Source organism: Eublepharis macularius, chromosome 2, assembly GCF_028583425.1.
Source record: "Eublepharis macularius isolate TG4126 chromosome 2, MPM_Emac_v1.0, whole genome shotgun sequence".
NCBI lineage: Eukaryota > Metazoa > Chordata > Lepidosauria > Squamata > Eublepharidae > Eublepharis > Eublepharis macularius.
In genome coordinates, this window is record NC_072791.1 from 130,312,861 (window position 1) to 130,331,929 (window position 19,069).

General features: G+C 45.3%; 1 protein-coding gene across 2 annotated transcripts in view; it reads right to left on the reverse strand.

Annotated features, from left to right (window-relative positions):
* HPS5 (HPS5 biogenesis of lysosomal organelles complex 2 subunit 2) overlaps positions 1-19,069 on the reverse strand; it is a 99,523-nt gene that overhangs the window by 18,330 nt on the left and 62,124 nt on the right. For both annotated transcript variants that reach the window (XM_054970743.1, XM_054970742.1), the window contains exons 17-19: positions 16,119-16,239; positions 10,010-10,165; positions 9,599-9,718 (exon numbers count right to left, since the gene is read on the reverse strand). In XM_054970743.1, coding sequence (XP_054826718.1) covers positions 9,599-9,718; positions 10,010-10,165; positions 16,119-16,239 — 397 coding nt within the window. The remainder of the gene's footprint in view (positions 1-9,598; positions 9,719-10,009; positions 10,166-16,118; positions 16,240-19,069) is intronic.

Below are 19,069 nucleotides of genomic sequence, written 5' to 3' on the forward strand. Positions count from 1 at the left end.
GACAACATATAACTTTAAATATAAACTATAATATTTATTTAAATATATTAACATGTTGGTTGTTAAGGTGGCTTATAAATTTCTATCAAAACACATACAAGTCCTACAAAAACCAATGAACATGTACAGGGTTGGATCCAATGGAAAAACCCACAGGAGGAGTTGACAGATTCAATTTTCCCCTGCCTTCTCCTAGCAGCCTGTTAGGGCTGCCCTGCCTACTCCTGCTCTGCCAACTACTCCATTGCATCCAACCCTTGATTTTATTTTATTCAAAAAGTGATAGCTACTCAAAATGAGTATTTAAGCATATGTTTTCATCCAGTATAATCAACAGGTTAAATGCTAGTTCATTTCTTTTTGCAACAGTGACAGATATATGAGAAGGAACATGCACAGATTCAGGTCTGGGTGTTACTGGACCTGAAACTTGCTCTTCTACTACAGATCAACACAGTTATCTACCTGAAACTATCAACATACATAGAGTAAGCAGTCCAATCTTGTGTTTCTGATTCTGGGCTTAAGTGTAAGGAAAACCTCCCATCAGGCTCCCAAATGTATAAGTTCATCAGTTTGGTTCAGACTCTTAAATTTGTGCAGGACCCAGAACAGGCATATTTTGAGAAATGTTTCTTGGCTTCTTAATTTAGGCACACCTGCAAGTCTCCACCAGTCTCTTGAGAACTGGCATTGGGAACCCTGGTGGAGCACAGCTGCAATCAGTTTCAATCACTACTCCCATATTTTTCTCATGCTAGCACTGCCAATTAAGTATCTAAGCCCTGACTGGCTCATGAGGCTGGTGGGCCAATGTGGTTAGGCCTGAAAATGGCTGTTTGACTCTACTGTGGAATGTTTGACTCTACTGTGGAAGTTAGTATCTGTCTATCAGCATGTGAGAGAGAGAGGCTCTTGCTTCCATGCTACACTAATGAGATGCCTAGAGTCGCACGGTATGGAATGGATTCCTAAAGCCTTTGATAAGTATTGCCAGCTATGAAGGTCAGAGACTGCCAGACAGACAGCTTTAAATATTTTAGCTAGTCAGTTTGCATTTAGAAACAGCCAAGCCTTATTTGTTTTTCTGCTTGCCTTTTGCCTGTTTAAAAAGCAGTTCCTGCTCAGTATACACTCCTAATCTGTCTTTAAAAAACTATAAATATATTTGACCTGCCTGTGTCCAAAGTTACTTGCTACATGTAAGCACATCCTCAGAGAGAACCCAGAGGCTGAAAAGCCTCAGATAAACAGGACCAGAACCTCAGGAAGCTCCTGAAGTCTTGGAGTGGCTGTGCCTCAGTGCCCAAGAACAGGAGTAGGAGTCTCTCAGTCTTGACATGGTGGCAGCTTGGGGATCCTGAGGAGGATTGTGTAACCTTGGCAGTACCCTGTGTGAGGGGAAGGAGTGATTACACCTGAGGTGTCTGTGTCTGTTACCTAGTTCTTTGCTAATTTACAAGAGAATCTCAAGAAGGTGTGGGAGACTGCCCGAGATAAGCAGAACATTTACTAGGACAGAACTGCCACGCCCTGGTCATTGCAGAAGAGAAATCTGGTCTTAGTACTGAATTCCGGACCTGTGAGGAAGCTTGATCTGCACTGGCTTGGGCTTTATGAGGTTGTGGGATGCTGTGAAAACAATTCCCCAATTCAGTCTCCAAGCTGCTTCTTAGATTTTTTGCATTCTGCATGGAGAAAGGCTGTATCAGCTGCAGAATCGATTTCCCCCCAACACTGTGCACATCAACTGATGTTTATTTTCCCCTCAAAGTTCAAACAGCTTTTTTCGAGTGCAGAATGTTTTCTTCTGTATAAGCCCTGTCTTTATCTTTCAGCCTCTTCTGCATCCTGACTGATAGAACAACAATGTGAACACTTTTTTTCTCTTTTCTTCCTTCACCACTCTCAGTTGTCATCTTTTTTTTTTAATGTGGTGGTTGTTTGTGTTGTTTGTGCATAACAGCTTCCGCACTTAGCCTTGACAGTAAATGGAAGGTTCTTTTTCACTTACCGTGAATCTTCCTTTCTCTGTGGTCCAAGAGTGGGGCAGTCAGTCCTGACTCTTGGGGTAGCTCCTCCTCCTCCCAAGCAGGGTCGGACAAACTTGCGATCCTAGGGGGAGGGGCTCCCCTCGGCTCTCCAGTTCGTTTTCAAGCCCGGAACACCCCTCCAATTTCTGCACCTGTCAATAACTAAACTCACACTAACAGACACCCAATAAGACAAAACATAACCAGGAACAAACGAACTCGAACAAGTTCTAAATCCCTTCTCCCTATTATATAGTTAGCATAAACTAATAGTGTTCCTATACAGTGTCTCAGGGTGGGATTTGGACTGCCCCACTCTCGGACCACAGAGAAAGGAAGATTCACGGTAAGTGAAAAAGAACCTTCCATTCTCCCGTGGTCCTGAGAGTGGGGCAGTCAGTCCTGACTCTTGGGATATACATCTAGCAGTAAATCTCTGGGTGGGAGTTATCCTATGTATTACAGAACGTGTTGCAATACCCGTCTCCCAAAGGCAGCCTCCGCTGAGGCCAAGTGATCTATTCTGTAATGTCTAGTGAATGTATGAACCGATTTCCACGTTGCCACTCTGCAAATCCTCTCCAAGGAAGGGAAAGACCTATAAGCTGCAGAAGTAGCCGCCCCCCTCAAAGAGTGAGCTGTGATCCCTGTGGGCAACTCCACCTTCCTATTCCTTTAAGTTAAGACTATGCATTCCTTAATCCATCTACTCAATGTGGAAGTTGATACCCTGTCTCCCATAGAACAGCTTCTAAAGGATATAAATAGGCTCTCGACCTTCCGGATATGCCTGGTCCTGTCTATGTAAAAACTCAGCGCTCTCCTAACATCTAACCTGTGCCACTCCTTTTCCCTATCATGTTTTGGATTAGCACAGAAGGAAGGCAAAACTATGTCCTCTTCTCTATGGAAAAGAGAATTCACTTTCGGGATGAAAGCAGGGTCTAATCTGAGCACTACCTTGTCATTATGGAAGGTACACAACTCTTTGTTCACTGAGAGTGCCCTAAGCTCTGACACCCTCCTGGCTGACGTTATCCCTACTAGGAATACTGTTTTTGGAGTCAATAAGGGAACAAGTAGCCATAGGCTCAAACGGCTCCTTAGTAAGAGCTGTTAGCACCAAATTAAGGTTCCATGTCGGAAATCTATGGACTTGTGGTGGATTCAGCAGCATGGTGCCTCTCAGAAACCTTTTATTATGCAGGTGAGTCGTGAGTGATGTTCCTCTTTTCGAACCCAGCACTGCCGACAATGCCGCCACCTGCCTCTTCAATGTGCTCGAGCTGAGCCCCTTCTCCAGTCCGTCTTGTAAAAACAGCAAAATCTTCTTGACAGAAGCCTTTGTTGGAACCAGACTCCTCTCCATGCACCATGAATGGAACACTTGCGACGTATTATTATAGATCCTGTTAGTCGAACTTTTCCTCAACGCCAACATTGTAGAGATGACATTCTTGTCGTATCCTAGGTCCATCAACTGACTGCGCTCAACCTCCAGGCTGCAAGATTTAATGTCCCCGGGTTTGGATGACATATTCCTTCCTGGGTCAGCAGATTTTTCTTGCATGGAAGTCTCCACGGTTCCGACTGCGACAGTCTCTTGAGTTCCTGGAACCATGGTCTCCTGGGCCAGAACGGTGCAATTAGGATCACCTCTGCCCGCTGTTCTACAACCTTGTGAACCACCCTGTGTATGATCCTCAATGGCGGAAACGCATACAGGAGACATTTGGGCCAGTCCATATTTAACGCATCTATTCCTTCTGCGTGTTGTTCCTTCTGTCTTGCAAAGAATCTCGGAAGTTGAGTGTTCCAAACCCGTGCAAATAGATCCACTTCCAGTTCCCCTAACCTCTGGCAAATCTGGATGAAGACCAGAGGGTCCAGCCTCCATTCGGCCTGGTCTACCAGGTTCCTGCTTAGCCAGTCCGCCAGATGGTTCTGTTGGCCCGCCACATGTACGGCTTTTAAGGACCTTAAGTTTGCCTCTGCCCAGGTGAAGATCTCCTCTGCCTCTGCATTCAGAGCTTTGAACCTGGTGCCTCCCTGTTTGTTTACGTAGGCCTTCGCCATCATGTTGTCTGTTTGTATTAGAACATGATGGCCTTTCAAATAGCTCTGCAGCTCTCTTAGGCCGTTCTTTATGGCCCTTAGTTCGAGCAGGTTTATGCTGAAGTGTCTTTCCGACTCGTTCCACAGACCTTGAATCATTCTGTCCTGCATGTGTGCACCCCAACCTGTCAGACTTGCGTCCGTGGTTAGTACCATCCTTTTTGGTTCTCTGAGTGGTACGCCCTCTATGAATCTGATCGGATTTGTCCACCACTCCATCCTTACTGCCAGCGCCTCCGGAACCTCCACTACCTTCTCCCCTCTGGTCATTATTATCCTTTGGTATGGGCGAAGGAAGTGTTGCAAAGGCCGTGTGTGAAAACGTGACCACTGAAGTGTCTCTTGGCATGACACCATCATTCCCAGAAGCTTGGCCAACAGCGTCACCTCCACTCGTCTGTTCCTCTGAACTTCCTGAACCATCTCGATGATTTTCTGTCGCCTCTCCAACGACACAAAAGCCCTGTCTTTGATCGTGTCCACAAGAACTCCCAAGTGGGTAATCATCTGGGTAGGCGTCAGAGTGCTTTTCTGCCTGTTGACGACAAATCCGTGCCTTTCCAGACAGTCTATTGTAACCTTCACTGCTGATTGGGACGATCGCATGGAAGAGGATTTTATCAGGATGTCATCGAGGTATGGGCACAGGGCTATCCCCTGAGTTCTGAGGAAGGCTATTAGAGTCACTAAGACCTTGGTAAACACTCTCGGAGAAGATTTCAGGCCGAATGGCAGGGCCCTGTATTGATAGTGTTTCCCATCGTAAGCAAAGCGGAGGTACTTCCTGTGGGACTCCCGAATAGGGATATGCAAACAGGCCTCCGATAGATCTATGGAAGCGAGAAAGTCTCCCTTTTGGATGGTCTGTATGGTTGACTTCATCGTCTCCATTTTGAACTTGCGTGATTTCACATGACGATTCAGCCATTTCAGGTCCAGGATAGCCCGGACATCCCCATTCTTTTTCGGAACGATGAAAAACACTGAATATACTCCCTGCCTCTGTTGTCTCACCGGCACTGGTTCTATGGCCTGTATCTCCAACAGATGTCGGATGGCTTCTCTCACCTTGAGATGTCTTTGTATGAGAGTGTCCCGAGGTAACTGAATGAAACACCGTCGCGGAATCTTGTCGAACTCCAAAGAATAGCCCTTGGATACTATTTCTAACACCCATTTGTCCGAGATCATTTGCTTCCATTGATCGGAGAAATGCTGCAGTCGTCCCCTGATTTGCACGACCATCAGCCGATAGTCATGCTTGACTTCCTTTCTTTTGGCCGTTTGCCTGAGTAGTTGATTTTCTGAAGGTAAAGAACCGTCGGTCACTCCCTTGTCTCGAGTGCCAACGGTTTCTAAAGGGTCTGTCAGGTCCCGGTCTCGAGAACCTTTTGCTATCCTGAAAGGGTTGTCGACCTTTGTATTTTGCATCTTTCTTCCTGGATGGTAGAACCTTCTTCTCAGTATCTTCCACTAGGTACCTATCCAAGGCCTCCCCAAAGAGCTTACTCCCCGAGAAGGGAATGGCTGCTACTCTACTATGCGCTTGTGGATCTACATCCCAATTTCTTAGCCATGTGTTACGCCGGGCGGTGATGTTAAAACCCATGGCCCTGGACGACATTTGGAAGGCATCCAATGTGGCATCCGCTGCAAAGGCCGAGGTAAGAGCAATCTTCTTTGCTTCATTTTTAATGTCCTTGGGAACCTCGCTCCCTGCAGCAGCCAGGTCTGAGGCCCAGGTGTATGCTGCTCTGGCAAAAAGTGACGCTGTAGCTGAGGCTCTCAGTGCCGCTGACAAAGCTTCATAGTTTCTGCGCAGAGCTTGCTCTATCTTTTTGTCTGACGGGTCCCTTGGCACTCCCTCTGCATCCATTGGTAGAATCGATGATGTAGCAAGAATCGAGACAGGATCATCCACAGTAGGCAGCCTAACCTGTTTTGCCGAATCAGGAGTCAAAGAGTAAAACTTATTGAAAGCAGAATGATATGTTTTGGGTTTTGCAGGATTGTCCCATTCAGCTTTGAGGACGCTGTGAAAGGCAGCCGGGAGTGGCACCCCTGACTGTTTGGGCCCCATTTTAGGAAGTGCCCTTTCTAAGCCTTGTGGATATAATTGCTCAGAATCTTGGGACCCTGAAGGAATCTGGGAAATCTCCAGTGTCCGGAGGACCTTAGCCAGTAGTTTGCTGTATACTTCTTGAGGGAAAAGCCTGGTCTGCAGTTGGCCTACATCTTCCTCCTCCTCATCTGAAAGCTCTCCCTCCTCACTCTGTGAGGATTGCTCATGTAAATCCGAACCTGAAGGGGAATCCTCTGACACACTGGAGTCTCCCTCTAGCCAACTCTCTACTTTCTTTCTCTTTGATTTAGTGGTCACGGATGGCTTGGTCTGTCTCTTCCTACATGGGAGAGGTTGTCCTGCTTTCTCTGTACCGGTGTTCACAGCCTGTTTCCTAAGGTCTTTCACAGCCCCCTCCAAACCTTTCTTTATTTCCGACCTAATCCATGCCAGTATATTGGCCTTAGCTTCTTGGCCAGAAAGGTCAGGTTCTGCATCTAGAGTCCCCCTCTGGGTTAAGTGGGGCGATAAAGGGGGGCTGGGTGACTCCATACCACTGAGGGTTGATTCCACTGTCTTCCCCTCAATCGTGTTCGCCTCCGCCGCCATTCCCGCCAAAAAACTTCCCTGCATAGAAAGAGGGAGAATACCAATTGCAGGAACACATGGAATCGAGCAACCCCACTTCAGGGCCTGCTTGGAGTTCCTCCGGAGCCCCAACTGGTGGGCGGCAACCCCCCCCTTAAAACGCTCTTACCTCGATCTGGCATTTCGGCGCTAAATGGGGCTCTGCCGCTCTTTTTCTCCTGCTGCTGCTGCTGCAGCTTTTCTGCCGCGGCTTTTCCAGCCGCGGCTGCACTGTTGGCGAGGATTCGCACCAAAAAGGCGGCCGGTTTCGATTTCTGCGGCCGTCCGGCTTTCTTCCTGATTTAGACTTAGCCCCTGCAGAAGCTGGGTTCCCACTCCTGGGAAAAAATGTCGGCTCTGCTGCTCGCAGCCAAATCGTGCCTCCACCTGGTTCGGGAGGGATGGGGGTGGGGTGGGGTGGAGGAACAAGTCCTTCCTTTTCCCCTGCGAGCCAGCGCCTGCCAAAGTTCTTTTCTTCTTTTTTCTTTCCCTGGATCGTTGCTCCAGAGAGCAACGTAGTTTGCTTCCCCGCAGAAGCAGGGCCAGAAAAAACTGGAGAGCCGAGGGGAGCCCCTCCCCCTAGGATCGCAAGTTTGTCCGACCCTGCTTGGAAGGAGGAGGAGCTACCCCAAGAGTCAGGACTGACTGCCCCACTCTCAGGACCACGGGAGAATCATCTTCCCAGGTGAAAAATCACCCCTTGGAAAGACCTCTCTTTTTCATAGTTTTTTTTAAAAACCAATGCTGCAGTGCTGCTGTTTCAAGAGCAAAAAAAAAAATAAATTAAGGGTTTGAGATACTGGGAGAAAAATGCTGCGATGGCTAACATAAAAACTTAGCAGAGAGCCCTGAGTCCCACTTAGTATTTCAAAACAGTTTCCCTCCAGAACACCTCAGCCAATCATACAACCCCCTTAACACCTAAACATTACAATATTGCTACATATGTGCAAAAAATAAAAAAACACTGATGATGAGACCACTGACATGCCATCTTCCCCCAGAAAGCCCAAAATAAAATCAGGGTATTTTCTAGTGCAAAAATAAAAAACAGACACCACTCTGATTCAACTGCCTCAAAGTGCAGAATTAAACAATCAAAGTAGCATTGGGGCGAGAACCAATGAACAAAGTGGATCCGAACCTCATAAGCCAAATATGTAGAAAGCCTGACGTAAAGTTCACCATGAGGCCTCAGAAACAAATAGAATAGTAAGCTAGGTTGTCCATTTCTGCCAAAGCAATGGGATATGGTTTTCACCTTATACCTGTTGATGCTATGGATCTTAAGCTGTGACTTATTCTGCAAAAAAATTATGTTTAGGGTATATTGGATGACACAGTGTCTTTTTAGTAAGGGATTAAATACATTACCTAATTGTTGGCATTGTAACTTACACAAGATGCTTTTCTTACGTACATGCTTTAAACATGTCCAGTTATTCAGTCCGGAAGTCATTACTTTTGGAAAGAAGTCATTACTCATTTTGTATTAGAATACTCATTTATTTTTGAGAATGTTTCTGAAGTTTTAAACTAGTCGCCTGTCTCTTGGAACCTAACTGATGGTCAATAGAAATGGACTCTCCATGCCCTTACAGTTATAAGCACTGGAAAGATAAAAGCCCACTTCCCATAACTCTCTGGATTGAGGACCTTGTAAACTTTTCAACATTTGAACATATTGCATATAAATGGCAACTGTACATGAACTAATTTTTAGATATTTGGAGACCTTTTTATAGGAGCTTATGTATAGATCTGCCAGCATTGTTTTTGTTTGCCAGGATTCTCTCTCTTTTTTTTTTTTTGCACAAATACATTTTTTTCAAAAAAATTACAATGAGCCAAGTCTAAAGTGGTAAGAAAATTTCACAATTATCAAATTATTTGTTTAAATGGCAAACGTAACACTGCAACACTGTAAAGCATTGGCTACTTTGTCAAAATTATCCATGTCAAATAAAGCATTTTCAATTCAGAAAGATGTTTTTATGACAAATACAGTACAATTTCTGTCTCACATCAAAGTATAAAGAAACTCAAGAGCAGCTGGTGTAGTATAAGGTCTTTTCCTTATGTTTTAACATGTGTTTGAATTCTATCAATAATAAATTTCATGGTGAGAAAAGCTCCCATTATAAATACACACAGGCCAACATTTTGCGAATGAACATTAGGGCTACCAAACATGTGATAAGTTTGTCCACATGAGTTGAAACTAACAGACCTTCCAAATAGTTTATACTATAGGACTTGAATCAATATCTTAATGTTGGACTTGAATCAATATTTTAGTATTTTGCCTCAGGCAGGTTCCTAGAGCGGTGGCATAAATTTTTTGAAGTAAATAAATAAATATCAATTGTGAAGAATACAGTTTTTTCAAAATACTGCTTGTTTCAAGGAAATATTTCTTTACTCAAGCCCTAGGATCTTCAGAAAGCCATGGTTTTTCCTGCTAATGCATCAACAGTATAAGGTATCTGCATAATGTGGTTACACATGCGTCACAGAGCCTGGTGCCCACTTTTTGTGAAAGGGAGGGCAATATATTAAATAACTGTACTAAGTAATTGACATATGGACTAGATACTTTGTACTACGACTCAGCCCTTTAGCCCATCAGGATTATTCTCCAATGTTCAATTACCACTGGTGCACCTTGTAAATAATCTAAATAAGCCCTACAACAAACGAATGAGAAATAGGAATTGTATTACGGGGGTGCTGGCATATAGCAAACCTAGATAACTCATACCTTGGATTTCCTTGGGCATCCCTGGTACTTGCTGCATTTGGTGCATCATGAGAAACTGCCAAACATAACCAATCCAATCGTACTGATTCAGGATGGAGAAGAGATAACAAGAAAGACAACCTAGAAAAGCATTATCAATTATACCGGGTAAATTTTAAATGTACAAACATCAGGAAGAAGGGATTTACAGTATCTCAGAAACTGGGGCTTGTTTCGCTTTCAATTTGTACCTTAAAGCAAAACAGCATACTCAAGTATCACTTATTTAAGTAGTGTTGTCTTCTTAAGAAATTCTAGCCTAGTAACTGGAAAACACAAGAAACCAAATGTGCAAAACCCAATTCATTTTAATTATTTCTTTGCATCCCATCCTTACTTCTGTTGTCCAGAGTAAGAAAAAACTTTATGTACCGTTCATCTTCAGCCTTTGAGTTGATTAAACTGTCTAAAAATGCTAGAAAATGCTCAGGATTGCTTTTACAAATTTGCTTGATGTCTGAAGGCAATATGGAAGGATAAAACTTGATCAGGGGCCTTAGAGAAGTTTCTCCAAACTTTTCATAAAGCCTGTATAAAAGAAGAAATGACAAAGCACATATTTAAACACATAAGGGAGACTTGATTTTTTCCACAGTAAAACAGTGTTGCGCTTACCTGAAACTGTTGTTCATTGAGGTCTTCTGTGCAGGCACATATGGGGACTGTGCATGTGCAGGCCTACTGATTCCTAAAACTAAAAACTTCCAGCAGGGGGCGCTCCTGCCTCCCAGAGCACCTGTGCAGCTGTTTTCCCGCCAAAATAGCCCTAGGGAAGGCGGGGCGTCCCCTGCTACCCTCGGTCCTCTTTCGCTGCCGTACTCTCCACTGCTAGAAGAGCATTAGCATGGAAGGAGGAAGGGTATGTGTGCCTGCACAGAAGACCTCAATGAACAACAGTTACAGGTAAGTGCAACACTGCTTTTCATCTTCGATCTTCTGTGCAGTCCCAAATGGGAGTTTAACAAGCTATTTACCTGGGTGGTGGAGCTTGCTTCTATTCACAGGAAGATCGACTGGAGCATGGCTGTACTCACTGCGGCTTCCCTTCTGTCCAAGACATCCAGTGCGTAGTGCTTGACAAACGTGTCAGCCAATGACCCCGTTCCTGTATCAGAACCCCTTTCAAAAGGGCTGCAGAAGATGCCTGCAACCTGGTGAAATGCGCGTGGACTTCTAATGGACAAGGTAAGTTAGTGGTATTGTAGCAAGCCTTGATGGCCTGTACTACCCATCTGACTATTGTCTGTGAACTGGCTTTCTTTCACTTATTAGGGCCTGCAAAACAAACGAATAATTGGGAATCCACCCTAAAGGGTTTAGTCCTGTTTAGGAAGAAAAGGAGTGCCCTCCAAACATCTAGTGTATGTAGGGAGCGTTCAGCATTGGTCCTTAAAGAAAACAGGTAAAACTATTTCCTGTGACATGTGAAACTTGGAGACGACCTTAGGCAGAAACTCCAGTTTCCGTCTCTGAGTGGATCTTAAGGAACGGTGGTTCACAACTGAGCGCAGCTAGCTCGCTAACCCTCCTGGCTGATGTGAGTGCCACTAAAAGGGCCACCTTCAAAGACAAATATCACAGTTGGCACATGGCCAGCCGTTCAAAGGGTTTACTAATTAATTGTGCAAGCACTACGCTCAGAGACCATTGTGGTACAACCCTGTGCACAGTAGGAAACATATTATTAAGCCCTTTCAGAAACATTTTGGATGTGAATAGATCCAGAGGAGTTAGCCGTGTTAGTCTATAGTAGCAAAATAGAAAAGAGTCCAGTAGCACCTTTAAGACTAACCAACTTTACTATAGCATAAGCTTTCGAGAATCACAGTTCTTTGTCAGATGCCATGCCATGCATCTGACGAAGAGAACTGTGATTCTCGAAAGCTTATGCTACAGCAAAGTTGGTTAGTCTTAAAGGTGCTACTGGACTCTTTTATATTTTGGATGTGAAATGCAAAAAATAATTTTATTGTCCACAGGGGCATGAAAGGCCAATATCACTGCCATATACACTTTGACTGAAGAGTTTGAGACACCCTTCTGTTTCAATTCCAGTAAGTATTCCAGAACTTTACTCAAGGAACAGTTTACAGGGTCCAGTTCATGCCCTGACGCCCACCATACAAACTTGTCCCACTTAATCTGGTAAGACTGTCTAGTGGAGAGATGCCTAGCATTTAAGATCACTTGAGCTACGCTTTTCGACAGTGTCTGTGGCAGAATCAGCTGTGCAGTCAGTCTGAGTCTCTCTATCCCATGATGAAAGACCCCGTCCCACGAAAAGAGATCTGGTTCCAGAGGAAAGTGGTGAATCTTGCTCGCTAACCTCAGAAATCTGTGGAACCAGGGTTGTCTTGGCCAGTAGGGTGCTATTAGAATCGCCCACACATTCCCCTCTTGAAGTCTGCTCACCACCCTGGGTAACAGCGGAATGGGAGGGAAAGCGTATAGGAAGTGATTGGACCAGGATAACCGGAAGGTGTCTCCCAAGAAACCTAATCCCAGGCCTCCTCTCAAGCAGAAGAGGTCTACCTTCCAATTTTTCCTGGTAGCAAACAAATCTATTTCGGGGTACCCCCACAAGTGGAAGACTGTGTCCAGACACTCGTCCTTTATGGACCACTCATACGGATTCTCCTCCAGTCTGCTCAAACGGTCTGCTATGATATTGTCCATCCCTGGTATGTGTACCGCAGACAGGTGGACTCCGTGTTGTATAGCCGAAGTCCATATGGACATAGCCTCTCTGCAGAGGCTGCAGGACGTAGTCCCCCGTTTGTTCAGGCAGAACATGGTTGTGGAATTGTCCATGAGGATTAAAACCGATCTGTTTCGTACCCCATCTGAAAAGGATGTTAAGGCATAATGTACGGCCTTCATTTCAAGGAGGATAATATGAGCCTCCCTGTCATTGTCTTCCCACAAACCGTGTGCATACAACTCCCCACAATGTGCTTCTCATCCTAAACTGGAGGCAAGATGTGACTCATCCACCCACCATTGAAAGGATCTAATCACTGGCCTAGGGATGTTGAACTTCTCCTGTGGGTCCCTCTTGCAATTATAAACCGAAATAAACCACAGCTGTAACTCCCGCATCCTCAGGCAGGCGTGAGTAACAACAGCTGTCGTAGATGCCATAAGACCTAATAGTGTTTGCACACTTTTAGCTGTCTGAAAATGACAATGTTCGAATAAACCAACTAGCTTTCTAATATTTTCTACTCTCTCCACAGGGAGGAAGGTCCTGTTCGCCTCACCATCCAATACTGCTCCAATGAACTGCACCTTCCTGGCTGGGACCAGCTTCGACTTCTTTTGGTTTACCAGTAGACCCAGCTCCAGACAGGTACATAGAGTTAACTGGACCTGCCTATTAACATCCTCCTCTGAAAGTCCAACAATTAACCAGTCGACCAAATACAGCAACCCTTAGTGTGCAAGTGAGCTATGACCACCACCACGCACTTTGTGAAAATGCGAGGTGCTGTGGATAAGCCAAAGGGTAAGACCCAATACTAATACAGCTGACTCTCAAACATAAAGCGTAGGAACTTCCTATGCGATTCATGTGTGGAAACATGAAAATAAGCGTCCTTCAGGTCAAGGACCGCTAACCAACAATCAGGGGTGATCAGTGACATGACAGTGTGCAAAGTAGTCAGGAGAAACCTACAAGCTGCGACAAAGGTGTTCAAATTTCTCAAGTCTAGGATAGGCCTGTGTCCCCCATCTCTCTTGTCAATCAGAAAGAATCTAGAGTAGAACCCCAATTTAGATTCCTCCTCCTGTACAGGTTGTACAGTGCCTTTCTCCAGGAGCGCAGCCAGCTCAGTCCTTAATAGTGGACACGACTGAAAGCCTGAAAGGTTAGGAAGAACCAGACTAGGATAACTTTCAAATTCTATTTTATAACCAGCATAAACTATTTTCAACACCCAAATATTAGAAGTGATTCACTTCCAGACAAAGAAAAAACCACGTAGCTACTCCCCAAAGACTGGGGTTGGCTCCAGGCCTAGTCAGAATCGTTTAGACGTAGACACCTGATCCTTATTTTGCTGTGACTGAGATCCATGCCTCTGGTTCTATCTCCATCTGGAGAAGCCACTTTCACCACCCTGAAACTGGTGATGTGAAGGATATGAGTATCCTTGGTACGGGTGATACTTTCTGATACTTCCCTCTGAACAGGAGTTGACAATATTGCGAGCATCCTCCCTGTTGAGCTGGTGGAAGGACTCCGTAGGAGTGAGCCGTCAGACGGTCCTTACGTTTCTGAGACAGATATTCACCCGTCTTCTCAGAAAAAAGTGTTTTGCCTTCAAACGGGAGGTCCTCCACCTTATTCCGAGTCTTGGTCGGAAGGGCTGTGGCACGCAGCCATGTATGCCTCCTGAAGACTACAGCCAAGGCCATAGTCCTGGCCGAGGTGTCAGCAGCATTCCTGTCCGCATTTATCTGATGCCTAGCTAGACAAATGGCTTCCTTCTGAAGAACCCTCGCCAAGTGCCTTTGCTCATCTGGAAGCTTCTCAAAAAAGGCCACAATCTTGTTCCAAAGGGCCAGTTGATAGCCAATTATGCCGCCATGATGGGGGCCTATCTTAATGTTCAGGGCAGCAGACAAGTAAATCTTGAGCCCCAAAACGTCCAACTTCTTTCCTTCCTTATCAGAAGGGGTAGCAAAGGGTCCCTGGCACTGCCTAGTCTGCAGCTCTTCAGTCACCAATGAAGATGGCGGTGGGTGAGTAGCCAGGTAAGGGCAAGAGTCATCCTTGGTCTTATAGAGACCCTCCGCTTTCTTTGCAGTGGCAGTAAGTGATGCTGGCTTCTGGTAAAGGGTCATACTCATTTCCACGAACCCTTAAATCACAGGGAAGGCCACACTATTGGTAGAACCTGAATAAATGTGCTGGAAGATCTTGTCCTTCGATCTGGGTTCAGTATGTTAACCTCCAGCACCTTGGCTATTCTGATTAGCTGCTCTGTGTAGGAGTGGAAATCATCAGTCAGGGATACCTCCCCTGCCTCTCCCACTGTCTCCTCCAGAGTGTCTGGAGGAGGTGACGAGCTGTGACGCTCTCGGTAGTGCTCCGGTTCCAGTTCCGAACCCGACGGCTGGTATGCCATGTGTGAGCTGGAGAAAGTGTCTCCTCCTCGATGGGTAAGGTGATGGATCCCTTGTAAGAGCATCCCAGGTCCACATCATAGGGATGATCAAATAGGAACCACTCTTCCCTCTCATAACAGTGTCCCTTTGCTAGAGAGCACTTAGCAGGGTATCTTTGTCTTGGAAGCTCCCCTTCCTCCTCCGAGGAAAAAATGGACCTCGACCTGGATGGGGATCCCAACCTAAGAGAAGCTGTGCGAGGCCATTCCACAATCACCACATCAGCTTCTTGTGATGTACCCTCGGGTGCCTTAGATGATCAGCCCGCAGTGCCGTGCTTGCTCTTTTTAGAACACTTCCTGGGGGAACTGCTCCCAGAGGTTGCAGCCTCCGGTTTCAATCGGGTCTGTCGCAGAACCAAGCGAATAGAGTCCTTCGACTTCGATCGGTGAGTTCCCGACGGATCCGAAGCAGGTGATGCAGAAGGTGCTTGGCTCCGAGGCGTTTTCGACCCCAACGAGGTGGGTTTTGGAACTGATGGTGGTCTCTGTGTCGAGGGTGGTCTCGGTTCCGATGTCATGGCTTCACCGGCCGATGCTAGGTCTTTTGCTGTGGGGGTGGGCACCTCTACAGCCTTAGCCCATAAAGCCACCTTCAGCCTACTAGATCGCGCGGATCGGGCCCTTGGTGTGAACTTTTGACAGTGCTTGCAACTCTGCAGTTGGTGACCCTCACCGAGGCACATCAAACAGAGAGAATGACTGTTAGTTTTCATCATTTTTGCGTTGCATTTAGTGCAGCGCTTGAATAATGCTTTTTCAGACATTTTAGATTAAAGGAACTCACAGAAATGAGAATAAGCAAAGAGCAACTTATCTCCCGACCATGAGCTAGAACCTCTGAACACGGCAGCGAAAGAGGAACTGAGGGTAGCAGAGGATGCCCCACCTTCCCTAGGGCTATTTTGGCAGGAAAACAGCCACGTAGGTGCTGTGGGAGGCAGGAGCACTCCCCTGCTGCAAGTTTTTAGCTAGAAAACCTACAGAATCGGCAGGCCTGCACATGTGCAGGCCCCAAGTGGGACTGCACAGAACACCAAAGATGAACTATTTTTACTAGCACGCTATTCCTCTAATGGGCAAATGTATAATCACAAAGATCATCATACCAAAGTATTTTTAAAATGGGGGAGCCCATTCCTTCATCCAACTCACCCATGCAGTTCAGCGCACATGGGAATCAAAATATAACAGGGGAATACATCCTTTGCACTCACAGCTATGTACATGCAAAGAGATGGACTGGACTGTTGCCTGTATCAATAATCAAGAATGAAAAATGACACTTTCAAGAAAGACAAAGTGTGTACCTCTGGGCATGAGCCAATAATACAGGAGCATCCCAGGGGCCCAAATCAACTAACAATTTCAGTGTTTTAAACATATCTCCATTTTCTACTGCCGTAGTAACTGGGCTCATCAGAGTCAATTCTGAAACAAAGAATAAGGCAAATTATAACCCAGTATATTTAAGAGTAACATTAACCTTTATAAATATGCACTGATGTTTACTGGTGCTTAACACATGATAAACAAAAGGGTATTCACTTAAATCTGAGTAACTGGTATTAAATGTACAACAAGTAAAATTAATCTGGTACTTTTATAACTACTCACTCATGCTAAGATTAGATAAAATGGGAGGGAACCTGCAAGGACTAAAAAAAATGCATATTCTACATGGCCCTACTCTCCCCGCTCTGGCTCCATTTCCCACCACATGCTTGGTATTTCCTTCCCTTCCCCAACCTGCCTACCTCTCCTTCCCTTCACCTGTCTAGGTTTTTCCTTGCCTCCCCACCTGTTCATCTGTTGGGGCAGTGGCTGGGGGCAGGGGGGGAGAAGGGAAAGCAGACAGGGAACATAAGATGGAGCCCACTCTAGTCCCGCCTGCTTATGTTGGTTGTGGCATTTCAGTGTTTCCTTGCAAATTCAATGTGCTAGTTGTCAAAATTCCCCTGCGTTTGCAAAATGCTAAATTGCAGCCACTGCTGCATCTGTTTTAGGGAGTTTGTGATCCACATGGGGGCTAGCTATTCAAATGATGTTTCAACTACACTATTCCAAACCTAGAGTGATTAGATAGCCAATTTAAACTTTTAGACTGAATAGATTTTCATAGTATCAGGGACATGGTATCCAACAATATACATAAGACAAGTCTAAACTCAAGATACAATTCACTCTAAGATATATTCAAGTTATTAATATTATCATTATTATTATTATTAATGTCATTTATAGTTCACCTTTCTCACTGAGACTCAAGGTAGATTACACAGTGTGAGATTAGTACAGTCATTTTCAAGGACATTTCCATAAATGCCATAAGGTAAAAAAACCCAAGTTTACAAAGACATAGCATTAGTAAGAATCCAATACAGAGTTGAAGAAATGCTGAAACAGAACATAAGCAATTCTAGGGCTGTCATGAGACAACATGAAGCACAGGTGGATCATGGGAACACATTTAAAACAACAGATAGTACATAAGGCAACATAGTGGTGAAGTCTATGGTCCTTAACTCATTAGCAAAGCATCTGAGACCCCCTCCCTACAATACAAAAGCCTTTTTGAATAATTTGGTTTTGCATTGTCTGCAGAAAGCTATGAGAGTGGGGGCTCCTGACTTCCTCAGGCAGGCCATTCCACTGGGTAGAGGCCACCACAGAGAAAGCCCATGTATGGGCTGCTGTTGATTTTGCCCATGTACAGGGTGGCACCTGTAAGAGACCCTGTTCAGATGAGCGAAGCTGCCATGGAGGAACGAGGAGGGAGGTGGTTCCATAGGTATGCCGAACCAAGGCCATGAAGAGCTTTGTATGTGATAACCAATACCTTGAATTGAGCATGGTAACTGATATGGAGTGACTGCAGAATGGGGGTGATGTTCATGTTCCTGCTTGCTTCTGATAACAGTCGTGCCACAGAGATTTGCACCAATTGGAGTCTCCTAGTTAACTTAGATGGGAGACCTATGTATAGTGTATTACAATAGTCAAGTCTTGATGTTACCATGGCATGGATCCAGGTGGCCAGGTCGGCCATGTCAAGGTAAGAAGCTTCCAGGCTAGAGTGAAGTTGTAAAAGACATTTTTTGCAGTTGCCTTAACTGGTTTTTCTAGTAGTAGCACTGGATCTAGTATAACCCCTAGACGCTTGATCAAGTCTGCAAGGGTCAGACAAACTCCATCGAAAGTGAGGAGTACAATGTCCTTCAACAAGATCTCTGCCTTCCCAACAAGCATCACTTCCATCTTGTCTGGGTTCAATTTCAATTTGTTCATTTTCAGCCATTTCACCACAGCTGTCAGGCTGCAATCCAAGATTTCTGCTAGATCCTGTAGGGACCTGGATAGTGAGATATAGAGTTGGCTGTCATCTGCATATTGGTGACAGCCAACGCCACAGCTGCAAATGAGTTCCCTAAAGGCTTTATGTAGAGGTTGAATAACACGGGAGATAAGACTGAGCCCTGAGGAACCTTGCAAGATAGCTCCCATTCTGAAGATAGCTGATCTTCTTTGAGTCTATTCCATAAGAAACAATTTAAACCAGTCGAATGCATGTCCTTTGAGGCCCACTTCTGTCTCTAAATGCCTCAACACGATGGCACGGTCTACTGTGTCAAGGGCTGCAGATAGATCCAGAAGGAGCAATAAGGAGGCATGACCTTTGTCTATATTTAGACGGAGATCATCCACTAATGCTACTAGTGCTGTCTCTGTCCCATGCCCTGGTCTGTGGGTGACCTTTTGTTCACAAAATTACTGGGTTGGCTCCTATGATTCCATTCTGCTAATGATGGCCTTCTCAGGGAGAGGACTTCCTGACCTTCACAAGCAGTTCGTTCTGCAAAATGAGGGCCACAATAGAGAATGCACATGTTCTGGCAGTTGTTGCCCATTTTTTGGATGGCATCTACAGAACGCCCTGCTTAGATGAGCAAAGCTAGCATGGCAGAATATAGCAAGCAAGGCAGTCCTGTAGATATGAGGGGCAAAGGCCATGAAGGGCTTAGATTGTGACAGTCTTGCCTTGAATTGAGCCAGGTAATGGATGGGCAGTCAGTGAAGTGATTGTAGAATGGGAGTCATATGCATGCTCCAGCTAGCTTGAAATAATAACTAAGCTGTGGCACTCTGTATCTGGAGTCTCAGAGTTGACTTCAAGGGCAGACCCATGTAGAGTGCATTACAATCGTCTAATCTCTGTGTTATCAAGGCATAGATCCAGGGGTCAGCTCTGCCGAGTCAAAGT